The sequence below is a fragment of the Thermobia domestica genome, chromosome 5 (assembly GCF_964235325.1).
Source record: "Thermobia domestica chromosome 5, izTheDome1.hap1.1, whole genome shotgun sequence".
In the NCBI taxonomy this organism is placed as follows: domain Eukaryota; kingdom Metazoa; phylum Arthropoda; class Insecta; order Zygentoma; family Lepismatidae; genus Thermobia; species Thermobia domestica.
In genome coordinates, this window is record NC_137458.1 from 294,624,436 (window position 1) to 294,641,728 (window position 17,293).

General features: G+C 35.0%; 1 protein-coding gene across 1 annotated transcript; it reads right to left on the minus strand.

Moving 5' to 3' along the window:
* Positions 1 to 1,035: 1,035 nt before the first annotated feature.
* On the minus strand, positions 1,036 to 17,144 carry LOC145684920 (uncharacterized). The gene is made up of 6 exons (XM_081757272.1): positions 17,044 to 17,144; positions 14,181 to 14,258; positions 7,183 to 7,218; positions 3,618 to 3,744; positions 2,625 to 2,689; positions 1,036 to 1,226 (listed from the first exon to the last, which is right to left on the minus strand). Exons 1-6 carry the CDS (start codon positions 17,098 to 17,100, stop codon positions 1,206 to 1,208), a joined length of 384 nt encoding a protein of 127 aa, XP_081613398.1. The 5' UTR covers positions 17,101 to 17,144; the 3' UTR covers positions 1,036 to 1,205.
* Positions 17,145 to 17,293: the final 149 nt, after the last annotated feature.

Here is a 17,293-nt window from a genome sequence, read left to right on the forward strand (position 1 = left end):
TAGAATTGATGGGTTATGTTCGTAGTTCAATAGTAATGTAATATTTCCTTCTCTTCCTGGTTTATGGGAAATGAAAAGTCCTTGGTATGTATTTCTGTGCAAGATCACAAGTAACAAACAATAAACGATTTTGTACTACATTTATTGAACGCTCAGGATAGAATCACTCAGCGAATTGACGATGTAATACACGTATAACTAAATTGATACAATGGAGTGCATATCTATTAACAGTAGCCAGCTCGTGGCGAGTTGCCTCTGTAGTATATGTGTGGTATACAAACACCGTGTGCATGGGTTTTCACGGGGTTCTCCCATTTCTTCATTCCACCATTTCATTCATTCTCATCACCGTTTCCTTTAACTTCTACATCCTGGCCAAAAGTGGTGATGATCCATCAAATATTTCTTGATTGTGTCTCTCCTGAGCGGACACATTGAGAAATTAAATATATAAATGAGTTTCTGGTAAACCAAGCGCCTTAAAAGATAAAGAAAAGGTTTTGTGATATGAACGATGAGAGGGGTTGCTGGCTTTTCTGAGGTGAAGTAGTCAAGCTGCGTTGTTGGTCCCTTGCTTACCTGTGACAGTTGAAAATTGAGAAGCCAGGTAATTCACGTTTGCTAGCTGATGTCTGTATTTTTAGTTTTGATCTTGTTTTCAATAAATCATGTTTTTTTTTTTTTTTTTTTTTTTAAATATAACGAAAACAATAAATAAATAAAAAGTATTACCAAAGAGGTATATTAATTTGAAAATCTTAACTATTGCCCAACTATGCATTGTGCCACCTTCAACTAGCAACCAACTATGTGATATACGCTGCAGCTTGATTGCTTCAATATATTAGGGAATCCATTTAGCTACCTGTCTTATCATCTTTTGCATTTTTCCATCTTGACCAGTCTTACAGATTTTTGACACTAATTTTGGAAGCAATTAAAGTAAGATCTTTACTTGTGATTTCATTTGATATTTCAATCGGCTTCTGTATGCAGTTTAAAATGGCCATGGGTTCTAATTAAAATAATGTCTTACCAGTATAAAATATTTTATTGTTGTTCAGAATTGAGCTAATATTACAGAATAATCGGAGATGATAATAATATTCTATTATACTTATATTGTATAACGAAGAACCATTATTATTGTTAGTAGCATTATTTGTAGGGGCTAGGTCTGCTTTTCTTCTCCATCCGACCAGCTAACGCTCGTATTTGCAAATCTGAAATTACAATATTAATATAAATATCTACTTTATCAGTAAAAAGTTAATAATATTAGAAATCATTTTTCCGGATTAAAGAAAATTATATAAAAAAATTAGATCCTTAAATTTGGCTATCCTTCAAATAAAAATAAAGTGTATCACATACGAAATGTGAACATTTTATTCCCGGAGTCGTCTGTAAAAGAAATTGTTTGTTATATTTTATATGTTTGTTCTATGTTAGCTATATTTTAACAGCTGGCTGTTATCTTCAAAGAAGTACTTTTATGAAGATATGGCACTGCCGGAAACGTTCCTCCAACTAATTTTTCAGTAGTCTGCCCAGTATGTTTGTCGCGGTGCCCTGGAAGTCCAAAATGTCATTATGTGTGTGTCCTTTACAAGCAAAGTGAAATTCTGTGTTATTATTAATATGTAGTAACATGATCATTACATTACCTTTTGTTTAAACGAAATTAATGTATACGTAATTTGGTGAAGTCATAATCTTGTTGAGAAAGTCATGAATTTTACTTAAGTAATTCCAGTGTCTTGGCCATACAGTCACTAGCACTTACAGCTGTTCCAGGTTTCTGACGCTTGTTTTCCGGCATCAGAGATTACATTCCTCTGTGTTCTATGTTATGTTCTGATATGTTCAAATGTACGCTAGATTTGATAGCAAACCAGTTTGCTCCATCTTTACAGAATAGCAGAGAAACATGTACGAGTTTCACTCTTGCCTTAAAACGAGTGTCATGAATGTGGAGCAGCAGTAAGTGTTCGCGAGTTCATGACCAAGAAAATTATCACTTCACGAAACTACGTTTAGTAGTATACACCATTTCGTTTAAACTCATCACCATATTGATACTCCGTAAATAAAATGGTCATACATCGTGTATGAAATATAATTAATTGAATAATATATAATGAAGTGAAGAAATAGCAAAACATCGTTATTAAAAGTGTAAAAGCATGTAATAGCAGAAATGTTATCCATGAGCTCAACTTTGTAGTAGATGTTATGACAGAAACGGTGCTTCCGTTGTATGAATCATGGGTTCAGTAGAGGATGTAGCCATTGGTGCAAATTCTTTCTTGACTTTGTTATCACATATAGATTGAGAATAGCCCAGCATACATATGGCTACAAAATAGTACTTTTTTGGCAAAACTAATCTTGCACAGAAAGCAACAATAGACCTATAAGCACAGTTTAACATCCAGAAAGAAGACCGATTAAATCTTTCGTTGATTTAACTTAGTAGCTAAATCTTTAAACACTAGTAGCTAATTTCTTCATTTGAGGAATGAAACAAAAGTATCCGATGTTGTTGAGCTCTTCTTTTGAAATTAACAGTAAAGCTATCAATGTTTATAAGAATTATGAAGTAAATTTTGTATACTTACATCATTTAATTTCTTTTTCTTGCAAAGCCATAGATTTGTAGCGTAGTCACAGCAATCACTGTCACCTTATTAGAAGTTAAACAAGAAAAATAAGTACATATAATAAATTTGAATAAGAATAAGCAATATTTAAATAGATAATTGTAATATTATTTTTTTTTAAATGAATACTAAAACAACGGAGAAAAATAAGGAATATAACTAATAATCTGGCAATAGGTTTGGGTAATTATGGTGGAAAATAAGTACTATTCGGGCAAAAGAATTAGCATGTTTCAGATGCTGATATTTCGAACTTTCGGCAACTTACAAATTCGAATGGAAACAGTTTTCTACACATATTTATTAAAACTGTTTTGTTTATTTAGTCTTAAGTCCACTTATTGTCCTGCCTTTTAGGCTTACAAACAAACCTTCTATAATCACTCTACACTGTAACAAAGGTGTTCGCAAAAATAAAAATTTGACACTTTTCTTCGTAGTATTTTCTTCTCCCGCCAGATGGTGCTCCACAAGTCATTTTTCAACCGAGTCCCAGATACCCCTTGTCGCTCTGCCCACGGGAACCGACAAAAACTCAAGAGACAAATATGCTAACCTACAAGCCCCTTATGATGGATCAAACGTGAATACAAATAAGATATACGATACTTGCTGTTGATACTAGCCAGCAGTTTCTGCAGCGTTGCCATCTCATAAAAAAGCGAAGCGGACTACATACGAAACTGATAACGGATGGATCTTACTACGTATTTACGTTTGTGAAAAATTTAGAGGAACTTCTATTATTAAAAGAAGACCATAAGCTATGAACTTATTAATGTAAATACAGTGTTACACCTATTTACTTTCTTTTATAATATTGTAGGGCTACCGTGGGCAGATCCGGTCGTCCACAAAATAAGCTATTGCTTTTTTCCTAAAGTAAACTTGTTATTTAAAAAGTAGGTAAGTTTATTGATTAAGAATATACTTAACGTATAGAAGTCTTACCTTGTGGAGTGGAACTAAAGCACTGCTTCGTAATTTCAATCATTTTAGGTCGTAACTCTTCATTGCCAACTTCCTTTTCTAGCATTTTCTCGTAAAGATCTTGTTCAGGACAGTCATCATCGTTTAGCTATTTAATTAAAAAGTTAATCTAATTAATTTAATATATCTAATATTGTTGTCAAATTTACGATAAACATTTCTCCTCCCTATAATTTTTGTATGGATTTTTAATAGGTTAGGTTAGGTTAGGTTAGGTACACTTCTTTTATGGTAAGCCTATTGGTTCTTAAGTTATAAAATTTAACACTCTTTCCTTCATTCTTTCGAACCCTTGCGGGTATTATAATACATTATTAGTCGCAGCTGTATGAGCCTAGTCGACTTTATCGCTATTATTGTTTAAAGTAAAAATAGATTATCAAAATGACCTGCCCATATTGGCGAAATGATCGATTATGAGTACACTTGCTTTAACTAATATTTGTGAAATTAGAGGAGGTTAGAGGCGCCGAATATGATTATTCTATACTAAATAGTTTTATAATTGTATCAAACATTAAAGTGGTCGAAAAGTAAAAATTGATTAAATATAAAATTGAAAAGAAATAAGAGCTTGACGCTCAAATACCTAAACCTATCTGTCTGTCCGGCAGCCATCTTGATCCTCTCATTTAACACTCTGCTATTTTACTTTTTTTGTGTGTATGTGTGTGTGTATGTGTTATCTGTTAACAAAATGACAATTGTTACAGAGAAGCCAAAGAAGCAAATCGAGTTACCAGCTGGTGTATCAAAAGTCTGGGGCTAAATACCAACTCTGTTATGATTTAAGATGAGGAGAAAATGGAAAAAGAGGAATGTTGCTGGAAATACAAAGATAACCAAGAAAGTTCTTTCGCTTTTTGTGGAGATTTGTATTCAATCGCCACTCACACCGTGAGTTGAATGCGAATGGAGATACGGCGAAGGGTCAGTTGTTGATTTGGGTATATCCAATATCCTACCTGGTTGTGGCAGTTCAGTTACACCGTAAACTTGCGTCAGGACAGCGTGAACATGGGACTTCTACGGAGCGTCATAAGGGCGTGTATGATGTACGAGTTCAAACTGGGGTCAAATGCGGCTGAAGCGGGGCGGAAGATACGCCAGGCCTTTGGTGAGGGTGTCGTGACTACGTAGACAGTGCAGCGGTGGTTTAATAAGTTTAAGGTCGGTGACGAAACACTCGACAACGCACCACGTCCTGGAAGATCAACACATGTACAAAATGAAGATCTTCAGGCAGAATATTTGAGGCGAACATGTGAGGAACTGAGACTACAATTTAGTGTGAGTGGAGAAACTATTCGGCAGCACCTCCATCAACTTGGGAAGCACTCCAAATTGGGTCGATAGGTCCCAAATGATTTTACTCCAAGCCAGAAGGCGACACGAGCAGACACCTGTGTTTCTTTGTTGTCTCGTCTGAGGAAGGAGCCATTTCTTGACATGTGACGAGAAGTGCGTCCTGTAAGAAGCTCCACAGCGCTGTCATCATTGGTTTGCATCCCATGAACCGGTTTCAAAACAGCCAAAACCAGTACTGCACCAGCAGGTCCTCCTTGTTTTTGGTGGACTGCTCGTGTCATCGTGCATCGGGAACTGCAACCAGCTGGTCAGAGTATCAATGCAACTATGTAGTGTCAGCAGTTGAGCTGTGTTCAAGAAAAACTCAAAACTCTGGAGCAAGCGCTTGTGAATCACAAAGGGGTTCTCCTGTTACAGGACAACGCTAAACCCCACGTTGCTAGGATGACCCGGGATACCATTCTACGTCTTGGATGGGAAACACTATTGCATCCGCCATACTGCCCGGATACTGCACCGTCCGATTATCACCTGTTCCATTCCTTGGACAATCACCTTAGAGGACACCAGTTCAATTCTTTAGTAAAGGGGCAAAATGCACTTTTGACACCTTGTTCGTTTCACGGCCCACCAAGTTCTAACGCGATAGAATCCATGGCCTTCCAGAACGTTGGCAGAAGGTCGTTGATGATGATAGGAACTATTTTTGATCTTCCAGATACGTCTTAGGTAACATATCGATGTTCGAAGATGCTGGGTGAAAAAGCAACAGAATTTTCTTGCTTACCTTTATAGATGGTTTCCAATCTAAAATAGTGAGTTTTATTTTTTTCAATTGCACAAGCCGTTTGGGTTTCACACTAGTAAGGCGTCTTATGTCAAATAAAAAAAGCAATGTTGCCAGTTCAGCAGGCGGTTCAAACGGAATGTAAGATCAGTGGCGTTACAAGTCGTTTCTGGGGCCCCGGGTGCAGGACAGCATTTTTTAGGGGTCCCAAATTAGCGAATAATTTTCAAGAATAACAATTTGAAACTTGAAGCACGATAGCTATATACTTTACTGCATTAACAATACAGGAACTGATAATATAAATATCTCAAAATAACAGGATAATTTAAGTACCGTATTCAGTGTAGTGATCGCGAGCAGTCGTGAAGCTTGACCTAGATCTAACAATTTCAGCACCCAAAAGAACGCAAGGGTGTGTCCCGGTCGTCGTGTTTATTTTTGTTATCGTTATTTTATAGTTTTGATATTATTTTCACTGTTTAATTCCAACAATTGTTAGTATTCGTGGTATCGTAGTATGCGTGTTATACTTCTGTAAGTGTTTTTTTTTCGTTCGCCGTGTCTTCTGAGTTTGGCAACATTGTCGGTGCACTTAATGCTGTTTCACGTTTCCTCAAGTGTGTTCGGAAGGCAGGTCCACGAACCGTTCCGAATTCTCCCGATGCATCTCACGGGATGCCAAGTAGTTCTATGATTAGTGTAGTGCCCAGGCTTCACGAGTTACTATAGTAAACTTAAGTAATATGTGCTTCAAGCACCAGATATGAAATCTTTTCGTCCGAGAGTCCCGGTACATTGCGCCGATTGTTACGAACCTGCGTAAGGGTACGGAAAACGTGTACATTGTTAGGTGAGGAAACTTTGAATCCATTTTCCAATAATAGGGCTACTGTATTGTTGTAATGGTGAGGGCCAGGCCGGTAGCCAGCCCAAAAAATTAGGGGGGTCGATACAACCATATTATAGTTCATTTGCAAGCCTACCGTGAAAATTTTAGGGGACTAGCAAAAATTTAGGGGGAGCCGGCCACCCTAGACCCCCCGTGGATACGGACCTGGTGAGTTCCATCCAAGAAAGCCTGTTGAACTCGCAACATTGCTCTTTCACTTAATAGAGGTCGCCTTACCAATGTTGAGCCGAAACAGCTGGTGCGACTGGAAAAACATCTAAAATTTTAGATTGAAAACCGCCTATTTCCAATGACTCCATTTTTTTGTGTGTCTTCACACATGACGAAGTTGGCCTATGACCCCGGATTTTTTATACACCCAGTATATTTTCGAAAAACAAAATTTTTTCGAAAATTAGTTTTATTTTACTTATTTACTTTTAAATCAATAATAATTAGAAATTAACATTGTGTGCAAGTTGGCACATCGTATTGTAAAGTGAAGAATTTAACTTCAAAATAAATATCTTAAGACTTACCGCTTGCAATTCTTTCATCACGCAATGCACCAAACACTGTGGAGAAAAATGAGAACAATGGAGATATTACTTACATGGCAGAATATATTGAACTAAAATACACACTACACTATCTAGGTATTGTTTTCAACAGGTTATATACAGTGGCGGATCTAGGCCAGGGCCGGGTGGGCCTAGTCCCCCCCCCTCAGTTTTTGATTGACAAAAATGATTTAAACTATTATTTATATATTTTTTAAAGTTTATAGTAAGCTCATGATATACCTATCATAGTCTGGATTCTGGCTGCCCCCCCAGTTTTTACCTTCTAAATCCGCCACTGGTTATATAGACAAAAATCATAGTCATAACAAAAAGGCAAATTTAAAATTCTGTGACAGACAACATAGACCAGCAGCCGAAGTATAGATGCTGGTATCTGGAGGTGACATCTTTTGAGTTTCCAAAGAATCTACCAGTGAGGGTTCAGCATTTTATCTACCATTTTAAAATGTATTACACTACCTCTTATAGACCTCTAATCATTTCAGAATAGTTACACAGAAGCTTTTGAATCGGTTAAAGATAATGCACCGGGTGGTGCACGAAAAACGGTCCGCCACAGACAGGCAGACTACGCATTATCATCTATTGTTGCGACAACATTTTTTATCGTCTATTTTTGCAACAACGTTTGTGTAGTGTCACCATCAGTTTTCAGTCACCATCTGTAAACACTTCACGCGAGTAACTATCACGATGTGGTGGACAAACATCGTGTGCGTGGGTTTTCTCGGGGTTCTCCCGCTTCCTCCCACTTTCTTCATTCCACCATTTCATTCATTACTCATCATCACCGTCTCCTTTAGCCTAACCGGCATAATCGTGGGACGTAAAACTCAAAGATTTCATTTCATTTTTTTCACTATCACGAATTCATGAAAGATTAACGGAAGAAAGGATTGTCAGCAAAGGATTATGGCTGCCGCGTTCGCCGGACCTGATCAGTTGTGACTTTTATCTGTGGAATAATCTAAATGGAAAAAAGTGTACGAAAATAATCCCAAAACATTAGTAGACATGAAGGACCATATTCGTAATGAGATTTTGGCAATTGATGCGGCAGAGTTGCGCAAAGTATAGATTTAGGATTTAGATTTCTGAGCTTTCGGCATCTATGGCCATTTAGCCCGTCAGGTTTGAGAGATGACGTCCCTCGGCGAGCACACTATCTTGGGAAAGGGAAGGAAGAAAGGATTGGAGAAGGAAGGAAGCGGCCTGAGACCTATAAGTTAGGTACCACCCCGGCATTTGCCTGGTGCAAATGAGGAAAACCCATAATAACTTGTTAGTGCGCGCACAAAAATGCATTGGTCATTTTCAGCATCTACTGTAAAAGACAGCACTTTAGTAAATAAAGTAAGTAAAGTAAGTGTATTTCACTAACCAAACCTTTGCGCTTTGTATGTATTTTTGTATATGCTTGTGGCGTGCCGGACTAGTTTTACGTGCGACACCGGTTATAAAGAAGGAGGATTGGAACTACGGTGACTCAGTGATAGAGTGTTCATCTCTGGTGCATGGGAGAACCTGGTTCAATCCCTGCTAGCGTCAAGTAAAATTTGTGGTAGACAAACACCGTGTGTATGGGTTTTCCGGTAATTTTCCCGTTTCCTTCCATTTTCTTTATTTCACTCATTGTCATAATCATCACCATCTCATTTAGCCTACGCTGCATAACAGTGGCACAGTGGGGCAAAAACAAAATAGACATTAAAATTTGATTTTTATTATTTTTTTTTCCTGGACTAAGTCATGTGTTAGTTGCCACCTGGGGCCATCAGAACTCGAGTGTGAAAAAAGCTGTTCATTGTAAGACTGTGGGACATTGTTGCAGTATGAGACAGTGTAGGAAAATTCTAAAATATTTAGTAAATTTTCATGTAAAAAAAAAAGTTTCTTTCTATTATTTTCTTGAGTTGAGTATGAATCTGAATGTTTTGTTCTGGTCAATGTACGGTGCGCGGTGGCTCAGTGGTAGAACGTTCACCTCTGGTGCTTGGGGTTCCTGGTTCGATTCCAGCTCGCGCCGTGTGGACTTTGTGGTGGACAAACACCGTGCTCATGGTATTTCTCGGAGTTTCTTCCGTTTCCTCCCACTTTCTTCATCCCACCATTTCACTCATCTCTTATCATCACCGTCTCCTTTAGCCTAACCGGCATAATCGTGGGACGTAAAACTGAAAGAACAAGTTAGTTCATTCGCATTCTTGCCATGTAAATAATCGAGAGGACATGGAATGCATTTCTATGGAAAATCTTTCTGAGGGTACGCATAACAATCACTTGAAGATGACGGTGATGACGCTGAAGATTTAGTAGATGATGAGGAAATGAATAGATCTGCGCATAATACCATCAAAATTGATTAGTACTAAGTATTTTAATATACATGTTCATATGTTTTAATTAATAGTTTTGACAACATCGCTTTCGTTTCATATTTCGTCACATTATTATTATTATTATTATTATTATTATTATTATTATTATTATTATTATTATTATTAATTAATTAATTAATTAATTAATTAATTAATTAAATATTATTTTTATCGATGCAGAAATGGTCATTTCAGGTTAGCACCAAGAAGTAAGTATGTATCGCTCATTATCTACATGAATATTTGGTAAAAAATATTGGGTAAACGTCTGAGGAACTATTTATGATTTTTAAAAAAGATAATAGGGGAAGATGGGGTAATAAGAGGCAAAAAGTAATTTAAAATGTTAATAGTTTTCAAGTCACATTCCTATTTCGATTCTGTTACTGGGCAACACAATAGAAAATTATTTTAAAAGTATTTCTTACCAATTTACAGGAAGACTGCGTTAAGAAAAAAACAGTTGTTGTCTCTTATTACCCCACACGGGGTAATAATAAGAGACGCTGCCCAGATTTTTTTTCATGCTGTGCCTTGTTATTAAATGGGCTTACAAGGGATATGCCTACGATGTGTTCTATTGCCCTACCATTTTACATGTTTTTGTCCTTGCTACTTTTCTGTCAGTTGCCATATGAAAATTAAGGTTAGTGAAAGTCGTACTTAAAAGTTGAATCCTTTTAATTACAAACTAAACAAATTACAGCCTTTCATAATTTATGAAGTTTTTCACTCATTCTGAACATTTTGGAATGACAAAATTACACATTGTAGTCACATAAACCTTTTTTATTTAAAAAGGTAGGGCCTACATCGTAAAACAACTCTTTATGCTACAGTGACTTCTTACACAGTGGACTATATAAAATTAAATAGGATATATCAAAATTAAAAATAGTCTGCGCGAATACTTTTAACAATAATGGAATGAAACTTTAAGCCCTAAAAACAGAAAATAGGTCTAGACCAAGACTTTTAAACTAAGCATTCTCTCTTTTTAATAAAATAAAGCCTCTTAATATTGACAAGTTCTGCTTTTTTAACAATGAACGGAACATTTCCTAATAAAATTACAGGACCATAAAAGATAAACAGAATATTCACTTCCTGAATATCATCATTAGGAGGCAAATGGAATTTTAATCTTCAGCTAGTGAACCTTGAAAGACCAAATGACTGTTTCTTATTACCCCGACAAAGAAAAAAATGGAGTAATAAGACACGCATTTTCTGGCAAGCTCATTTATCAGAGAAAAAACTGGAATAATTCAATTTTGAAGTATCACTAATACTGTACAAATTTATGCAACCACATTTTTAGAAACATTTATAACTAAGTTGTAAAAAAAAAATCTTCACGAAAAAGAATTACTTAGGTAACTAAAGTTTTTGGTAGACACTTTTTGAAAGGCACAAAAGAAGGTGAAGAAGTTGTCTAAAAGCAATGAACTTTTTTAGGCTTGTACACAGAAAAGTACAGTAAGCTGTAGATTTTTTTCCGGTTTTTCTGATGAAAACCAAACTACCAGTCATTTTCTCTCTTATTACCTCATCTTTCCCTATGTGTAAATATTTTATTCTTTTAAACATAATTATATCATTTATTTTTATCATTTGTGGATAGTTTTACGATTTTTTTTCTTGGAAGGCAATTCTTCATACATTGAAGGCATCATTAGAATATTGAAAATTAATTTTGAAATATAACACGATTTTCATTCTTTTCCACATTGTTGTTTCGTTATTCAACCTTTTAATATGATCAAATTTTCTTGTCCGACTTACGCATTGGCCCTCTGGGTGAAACTAGGGATTCGAATTTTTTAAGTTTCCAGCTCAATTTCTCAAAAGTTATTTAGTTTTAAGAATTTTTTTAAAAAATATTTTTGCCCTACTGTGTTTGCGTGGAACGTAAAACTGCGAAAGATATTTCATTTGAAGTATACGATGAGTAAGTAAACTTAAGTAAGTATAAGTAAACTGAAGTGAAGTGAAATGAAGTATAAAGTATGAAATGAAATGAAGTGAAATGAAGTAAAGTGAAGTATAAGTAAACTTCAAATTAGGAGTTTTGGAAATCTGAAACGATACCAAGTTTTATTAAAATCCTGAAGTTGCAAAATGAAATTTCCAACTTGAGCTCTGAGAACAAGTTCTATACAGCACCACATCGTGAGACTTTTGCATGTCAAGTTGTTTATGGTGTAAAAGGTGCAATTTTCATTTTTCCAATTTTCGCATTTCAATAAAATTGGGTATCACTTCAAATCTCTATTCTTTTCTGGCCGAACGAAGTGATAAATGTACGATAACTTAGCTCCACTTTTTTCACATTTAGACCTATGTTTTTGATGGATCAGAGAACTACCTGAATTGCTTCATTATCTAATAATTGTTAAGACATAAATCCAAGTTACATCATGAATTCATACAAATTATTAATAGCCTACATTTTCTTACAATGAAGCTGAGAGAACGTGCTTATCGTTTTTGCACCAACAACACTCTACCAAAACTCTACATTTTGCGCATCAGTATATTTGTTGATTGATTGGCTGATCTATCAAAATTACAATTCTTCCTCTGAATGCTGCTCACTGTTGATTTCCAGTATTTTCGTTGTACTGTACCAGGCCCGCAACCAGAGGGGGGCTGGCTCCCCCTAAACTTTTCCTGGACCCTCCAAACCTTAACACAAAATGCTATTATTAATACAAAAAAAAAAAAAAAAAAAAAACACACACACACAATTTAAGTATTGGTAAGAGAATGTTTAATGACTTGGGCTCCCCCTAACATATTCATGGCCCTCCCAAATCTCTGTGGCTGGTTGCGGGCTTGTACTGTACGTACTACTTTTTACCAAAAATCTTCTGAAACCTTCACTGGCGTAAACGGCATATCCGTGAGACATTAAATAACTTGATTTCATTCCAGTTCTTTCACTGAGAGTTTATTCTGAACTTAGACAAAGTAGCTTAATTAAATATGCCCATCTCTTTTTTTTTTTTTTTTTTTTGAATTCAAAATATTGTACTTGTTTATTCTTATATTTTCCTTTTTAAGTTAAAAATGCCCCATGACATTCTCTAATTTCTTTTAAGGTTTCCCTTACCCTGCCCTTGCACCACATTTAAATAGACATTAATAAAATCTACGAATAAACATAATGAAGATTCTCTTCCAATCGACATTTTGCTCTTGACTTGAGACGTGTTTCCTTTAGCCTAAAGGGCATAAACGTGGGACGTTAAAATAACAAAAATTCCAGTTAGGACAGGTTTCGCATTTTCCGATAAATTTCCGGCTAGACTTAGCGCCAAAAAGAAGTATTTCTACATTCAAGTTGATCTATAGTTCTTACCATATCTTAGTGTCAGGAATCAGTTTCCGAACGTTGTTGTCGGCACTTTTTAGAAACATCTTGCATATACAGGGTGTTTCAAAACAACACCGACAACGTTTGGGATGTGATTCCTGACACAAGACAAGACACCGATCACCGATGTAGTTTTGCCGTGAGTTTTATAGGTCATCACCACCTTCGACACAGTCCCTTGCAACACAACCAACACACTTACGTCTTTTGTTACGCTAGCACTACATAACCGAGCATCTCAAACTTGCTCTCTTTAGAAATAAGAGATGTCGTCCATTTCACACTGTGAACGTCTGCTCAGCTCATTGCACACTGTTGTTCTATTACTCCTCACGTAGTACGGAATTTTCCCTACCACACCACATCAACAGCCTGCGCTGTGGTCGCTATCTGACCGTTGTCAACCCAGACATCTAAAATGTTTTCAACTTCAAGTGTTTCCATTAAATTGATAAATGTCTATGAATTCAGCTGTGCAAGAGTAGGTTTCAGGCTAGCCCACCATAAGATAATTTATTATGATATACGATAATTGAAGCCGTAATGCTATATACGATAATGCCCTTGCAATAATAGGTGAATATACGATAATTTTACAATCCATTTTTTTGTTGGTTTTTGAATGTGTAAATAAATTGTAGACGTGCATTGAATAATTATAAGACATGCACATTGAGGTTTTTAACAGTTATTCCCGCTAAAATAAATCAATAATGATTTGAGAATTGGTAAATGGCAACACTGCATCAATTCTTTAAATTCAATTACGTTTACAAGGGAATGGAAATATTATTTGTGTTCAGAGTAGTGTTAAGGTTTTTCTTTAATGGGGAGGACAGTAACGCTGATTTGAAACTGAAGATTACTAGATAAGTTTATTGTATGTTATTGTTGTTATTAGTAGTAGTATACCTGTTTTTATAATTATCATGTGCATATCGAATATACGATAACTTTTTTTTTGTAATATACGATAATTTTAAAGATGAAAATCGATAATTTTGTTCTTTGAGGTTGGCAACTCTGATAGATTTCATGTTTGTCCTTATCCCATTTATAACACTTTCCATTCAAATGTAGTGTATTGTATACTATTATATATGTATTGTCATATTAGTAATTTCTGAGTTAATGATAAATCTATGATGATATATCCAATTAAGAAAGCTAGATCAATGTAGTGAAATGCTACTTACTTTTGGATTATTTTTGTTACCACATTTGTTGATTATATTCTCAACGTCCCGCTCTGATTGGAAGTCGCACACCTCATTCTGGAATATATGTATGAAGGAAAATAAAAATTTCCACATTAGTAATTATAAAATATTCACAACGAATATGTAAAAATTATATAATAGACTGAGAGAATTTTGAAAATAAACAAATACAGTTATAATACACACATTTCTGTGAACAAGCAAGTTTCAGAAGTGTGAAGATGCAAATAACAGACAGAGGCTGTGGTGGCTCAGTGGTAGAGCGTTCACCTCTGGTGCACGGGGTCCTTGGTTCGACCCCAGCTAGCGACAAGTGAGCTTTGTGGTGGGTAAACACCGTTTGCGTGTTTTTTTGGGTTCTCCCGTTTCCTCCTACTTTCTTCATTCCACACTTTCATTAATTTCTCATCATCACCGTCTCCTTTAGCCTAGCCGGCATAACGGTGGGACGTACCGGTAAAACTTAAACTTTTTTTTTTTTTTTTTGGCGAATAGCAGGCAGTTATGAGTAACACCAGAAAATGTATAGCTTGCTGAGATGTAAAAAGGCAAAAAAAAAAAAAAAAAAAAAAACTAGAAGAACCTAATAATTTATTTAATAATAGTTTAGAAATACTAGGTGGTTGATTTTCTATATTTCCAATGTTATAAATTGTATTTGAAATTCATGAAAAATATCAAGCAACTAAGCTTTGAGAAGAGGGTGGTAGTTTGAAATTAGTTTGCAACCGCTTCATTGTATATAGGCCTATTCGTACTCAACCAGTGTTTACGACGCAGAAGTTTACGTGATATGTACCACACTACTCACTTGTCAGCAGTTTTGTCATATATCTGTAAAAAATTTCAAATGTATGACGAGCTTGTCGCTATACAGAAATCGTCAACTTACGGCGAAATACAACGCAATAACACAAAGTTTTTATTTTTGAAAGTTTAAAATTGCTCCTCTGTGTTTGAATATTTGACAAAGCAAGAGTACCACCATATATGAAGTTTATTAAAATTCTAGGGGAGGAGATATAGATTTGGTTTTGGTTTTAGTAATGTACAGTGCTGTTGTATTTATTTCTATGTTCCAGATTAGAATCAGCAAAACAGTGAAAATATTGACAAGACACAGAACCCCAACACCAGTAAATTCCTGTCTGACCCATAGAATTATAAAACAACCACTAGAGACACAATCGGAATTTAAGTCTGTTAAAAACAAAACTTGTACAATGAAAAATATTACAGTCATTTGGTTTCGCTTGTATGATAAAAATAAGTCGCCTGTTGTTTGTTTCAGTGTGTAAGCAATGTCATCAAGTGAAAATCAAAACAAGATTTTTCACTAGAAGTCACTTAAAACATATCGATTATTCAAAAATACAACACTACTAATCAAGGGCGCCCATCAGGGGGGCAAGGTGGGGCGCTCGCCCCCCTAGAGGAAATTGTAGATCAGAATATCGAAAATCCAATAGAATTTTTACATTAGTTACAGCAAAATTTGAAACTATTTTTGAAACGTCGCTTATACTTGCCCCCCCCTTGGAAACCACAACATGGGCGCCCTTGCTACTAATGGATTACAAGAGCGCCATATTTTCGGAGTGTGAAATAATGCAGTGTTTTAATTGTTTTTATAAATTCACTTGAAAAGCTCTTTGAAAGTGGAGTTTAAAAAAAGCTATGCACATAAACACGAATATAAATGATATAAAGACATAATAAATATGCTAGGCTTCTGTACATCTCATATGATAACACGCTGCTACGTGCAAGCAAATTCAGATTTAATTTGACTTGTGCAGTTAATCTTGATAAAATGAAAAAATAATATATTTAATTGTGCCTAAGCGAAATATGTTAGTATGTTGTGTCTACGCAAAATATAATAATCTATAAAATAATTAAATAAAACACAATCTTCTACTAAATAAAAGAACATCATTTAACGTATATTTTAACCGTCACGAATATTCTAAACTCAATGTTCAAACTACCTGGAGGATGAGAGGTATTCTCCCTTTGTAATTAATAATAATGATAATTCCTTAAAGAGTTCTACAAATTAACAATGTTTCTATTCCTAAATAGTAATTATGTCTTGTTTAGAAAATGAATTACGTCATTGAAAAAAGCGCAAGTAACATAAAAATTTTACTGGTAAGTTAATTATTATGTATATCGAGAAAACCTTGATGCATGTTAATCAAACCAAACCAGTATTTTAGCATCTAACCTGCGCGCGGTCAGAAAATAAAGTTTCTGGCGGGAGTTCATGAAGGAAGGACTGTTCCAGTTTGATTGATTGGAGGGATTAATGACAAGTTTGATTAGGAAACATGAATAGTTCTTAACTTCAAGTTTGATTAATGAATATACATTGTTTTCAGGAAATTAACTATCAAGTACTGTATATGGTCATTTAGACTACAAAAATTGGACTGCTCATGTTTCTCAAAACGTTAGTTAGAATTTTTGTGTTCAAATTCTTGATCTAAGGAGAATTATGATTTTTTTTTTTCAATCTTTAGCACGTAGAATCAGTGACAATGTCTTACCATTACTTTCCACTGAGCCGTTTATAAATAAAAACACACTATTAAATAGCAGTTATTATATACATATTTGTAACAGTGGCGCCGATACTACGTATAGATTACTGTCCGAATAACGAATAATAATTCGACTAATATGCAAAATAATAATAATAATAATAATAATAATAATAATAATAATAATAATAATAATAATAATAATAATAATAATAATAATAATAATAATAATAATAATAATAATAATACTTAATCATTAATTTATTCTAATAAAAGGAAATATTGGTACTTACAGCTGACGAAATTGTACAAAATAACGCGATTGATCCTATGAGAAAAAACTGTTTCATGGCACTTGCTTGTAGCTGAATAATGGGAATACACTGCCAAGATGTTTGGGTATAACTACAATAATGACTTCTGTTTATAAAATCTTGAAAAACGCATCAAAAGAGGGAAAAAAAATCCATTTACGTTAGTAATTGACATTGTAAGTGGGAAGATGCAGGTGGGAGGTTTTTAATTGGAAACGGAAAACCAAGA

Excerpts from the sequence above, each read along its gene's own strand:
- LOC145684920 (XM_081757272.1), bottom strand. The coding sequence starts at position 17,100 with ATGAAACAGTTTTTTCTCATAGGATCAATCGCGTTATTTTGTACAATT. Across the intron at positions 14,259-17,043 it reads TTTGTACAATTTCGTCAGCT|AATGAGGTGTGCGACTTCCA; the intron begins GTAAGTACCAAT and ends CATATATTCCAG. Across the intron at positions 3,745-7,182 it reads TGATGAAAGAATTGCAAGCG|CTAAACGATGATGACTGTCC; the intron begins GTAAGTCTTAAG and ends TTAATTAAATAG.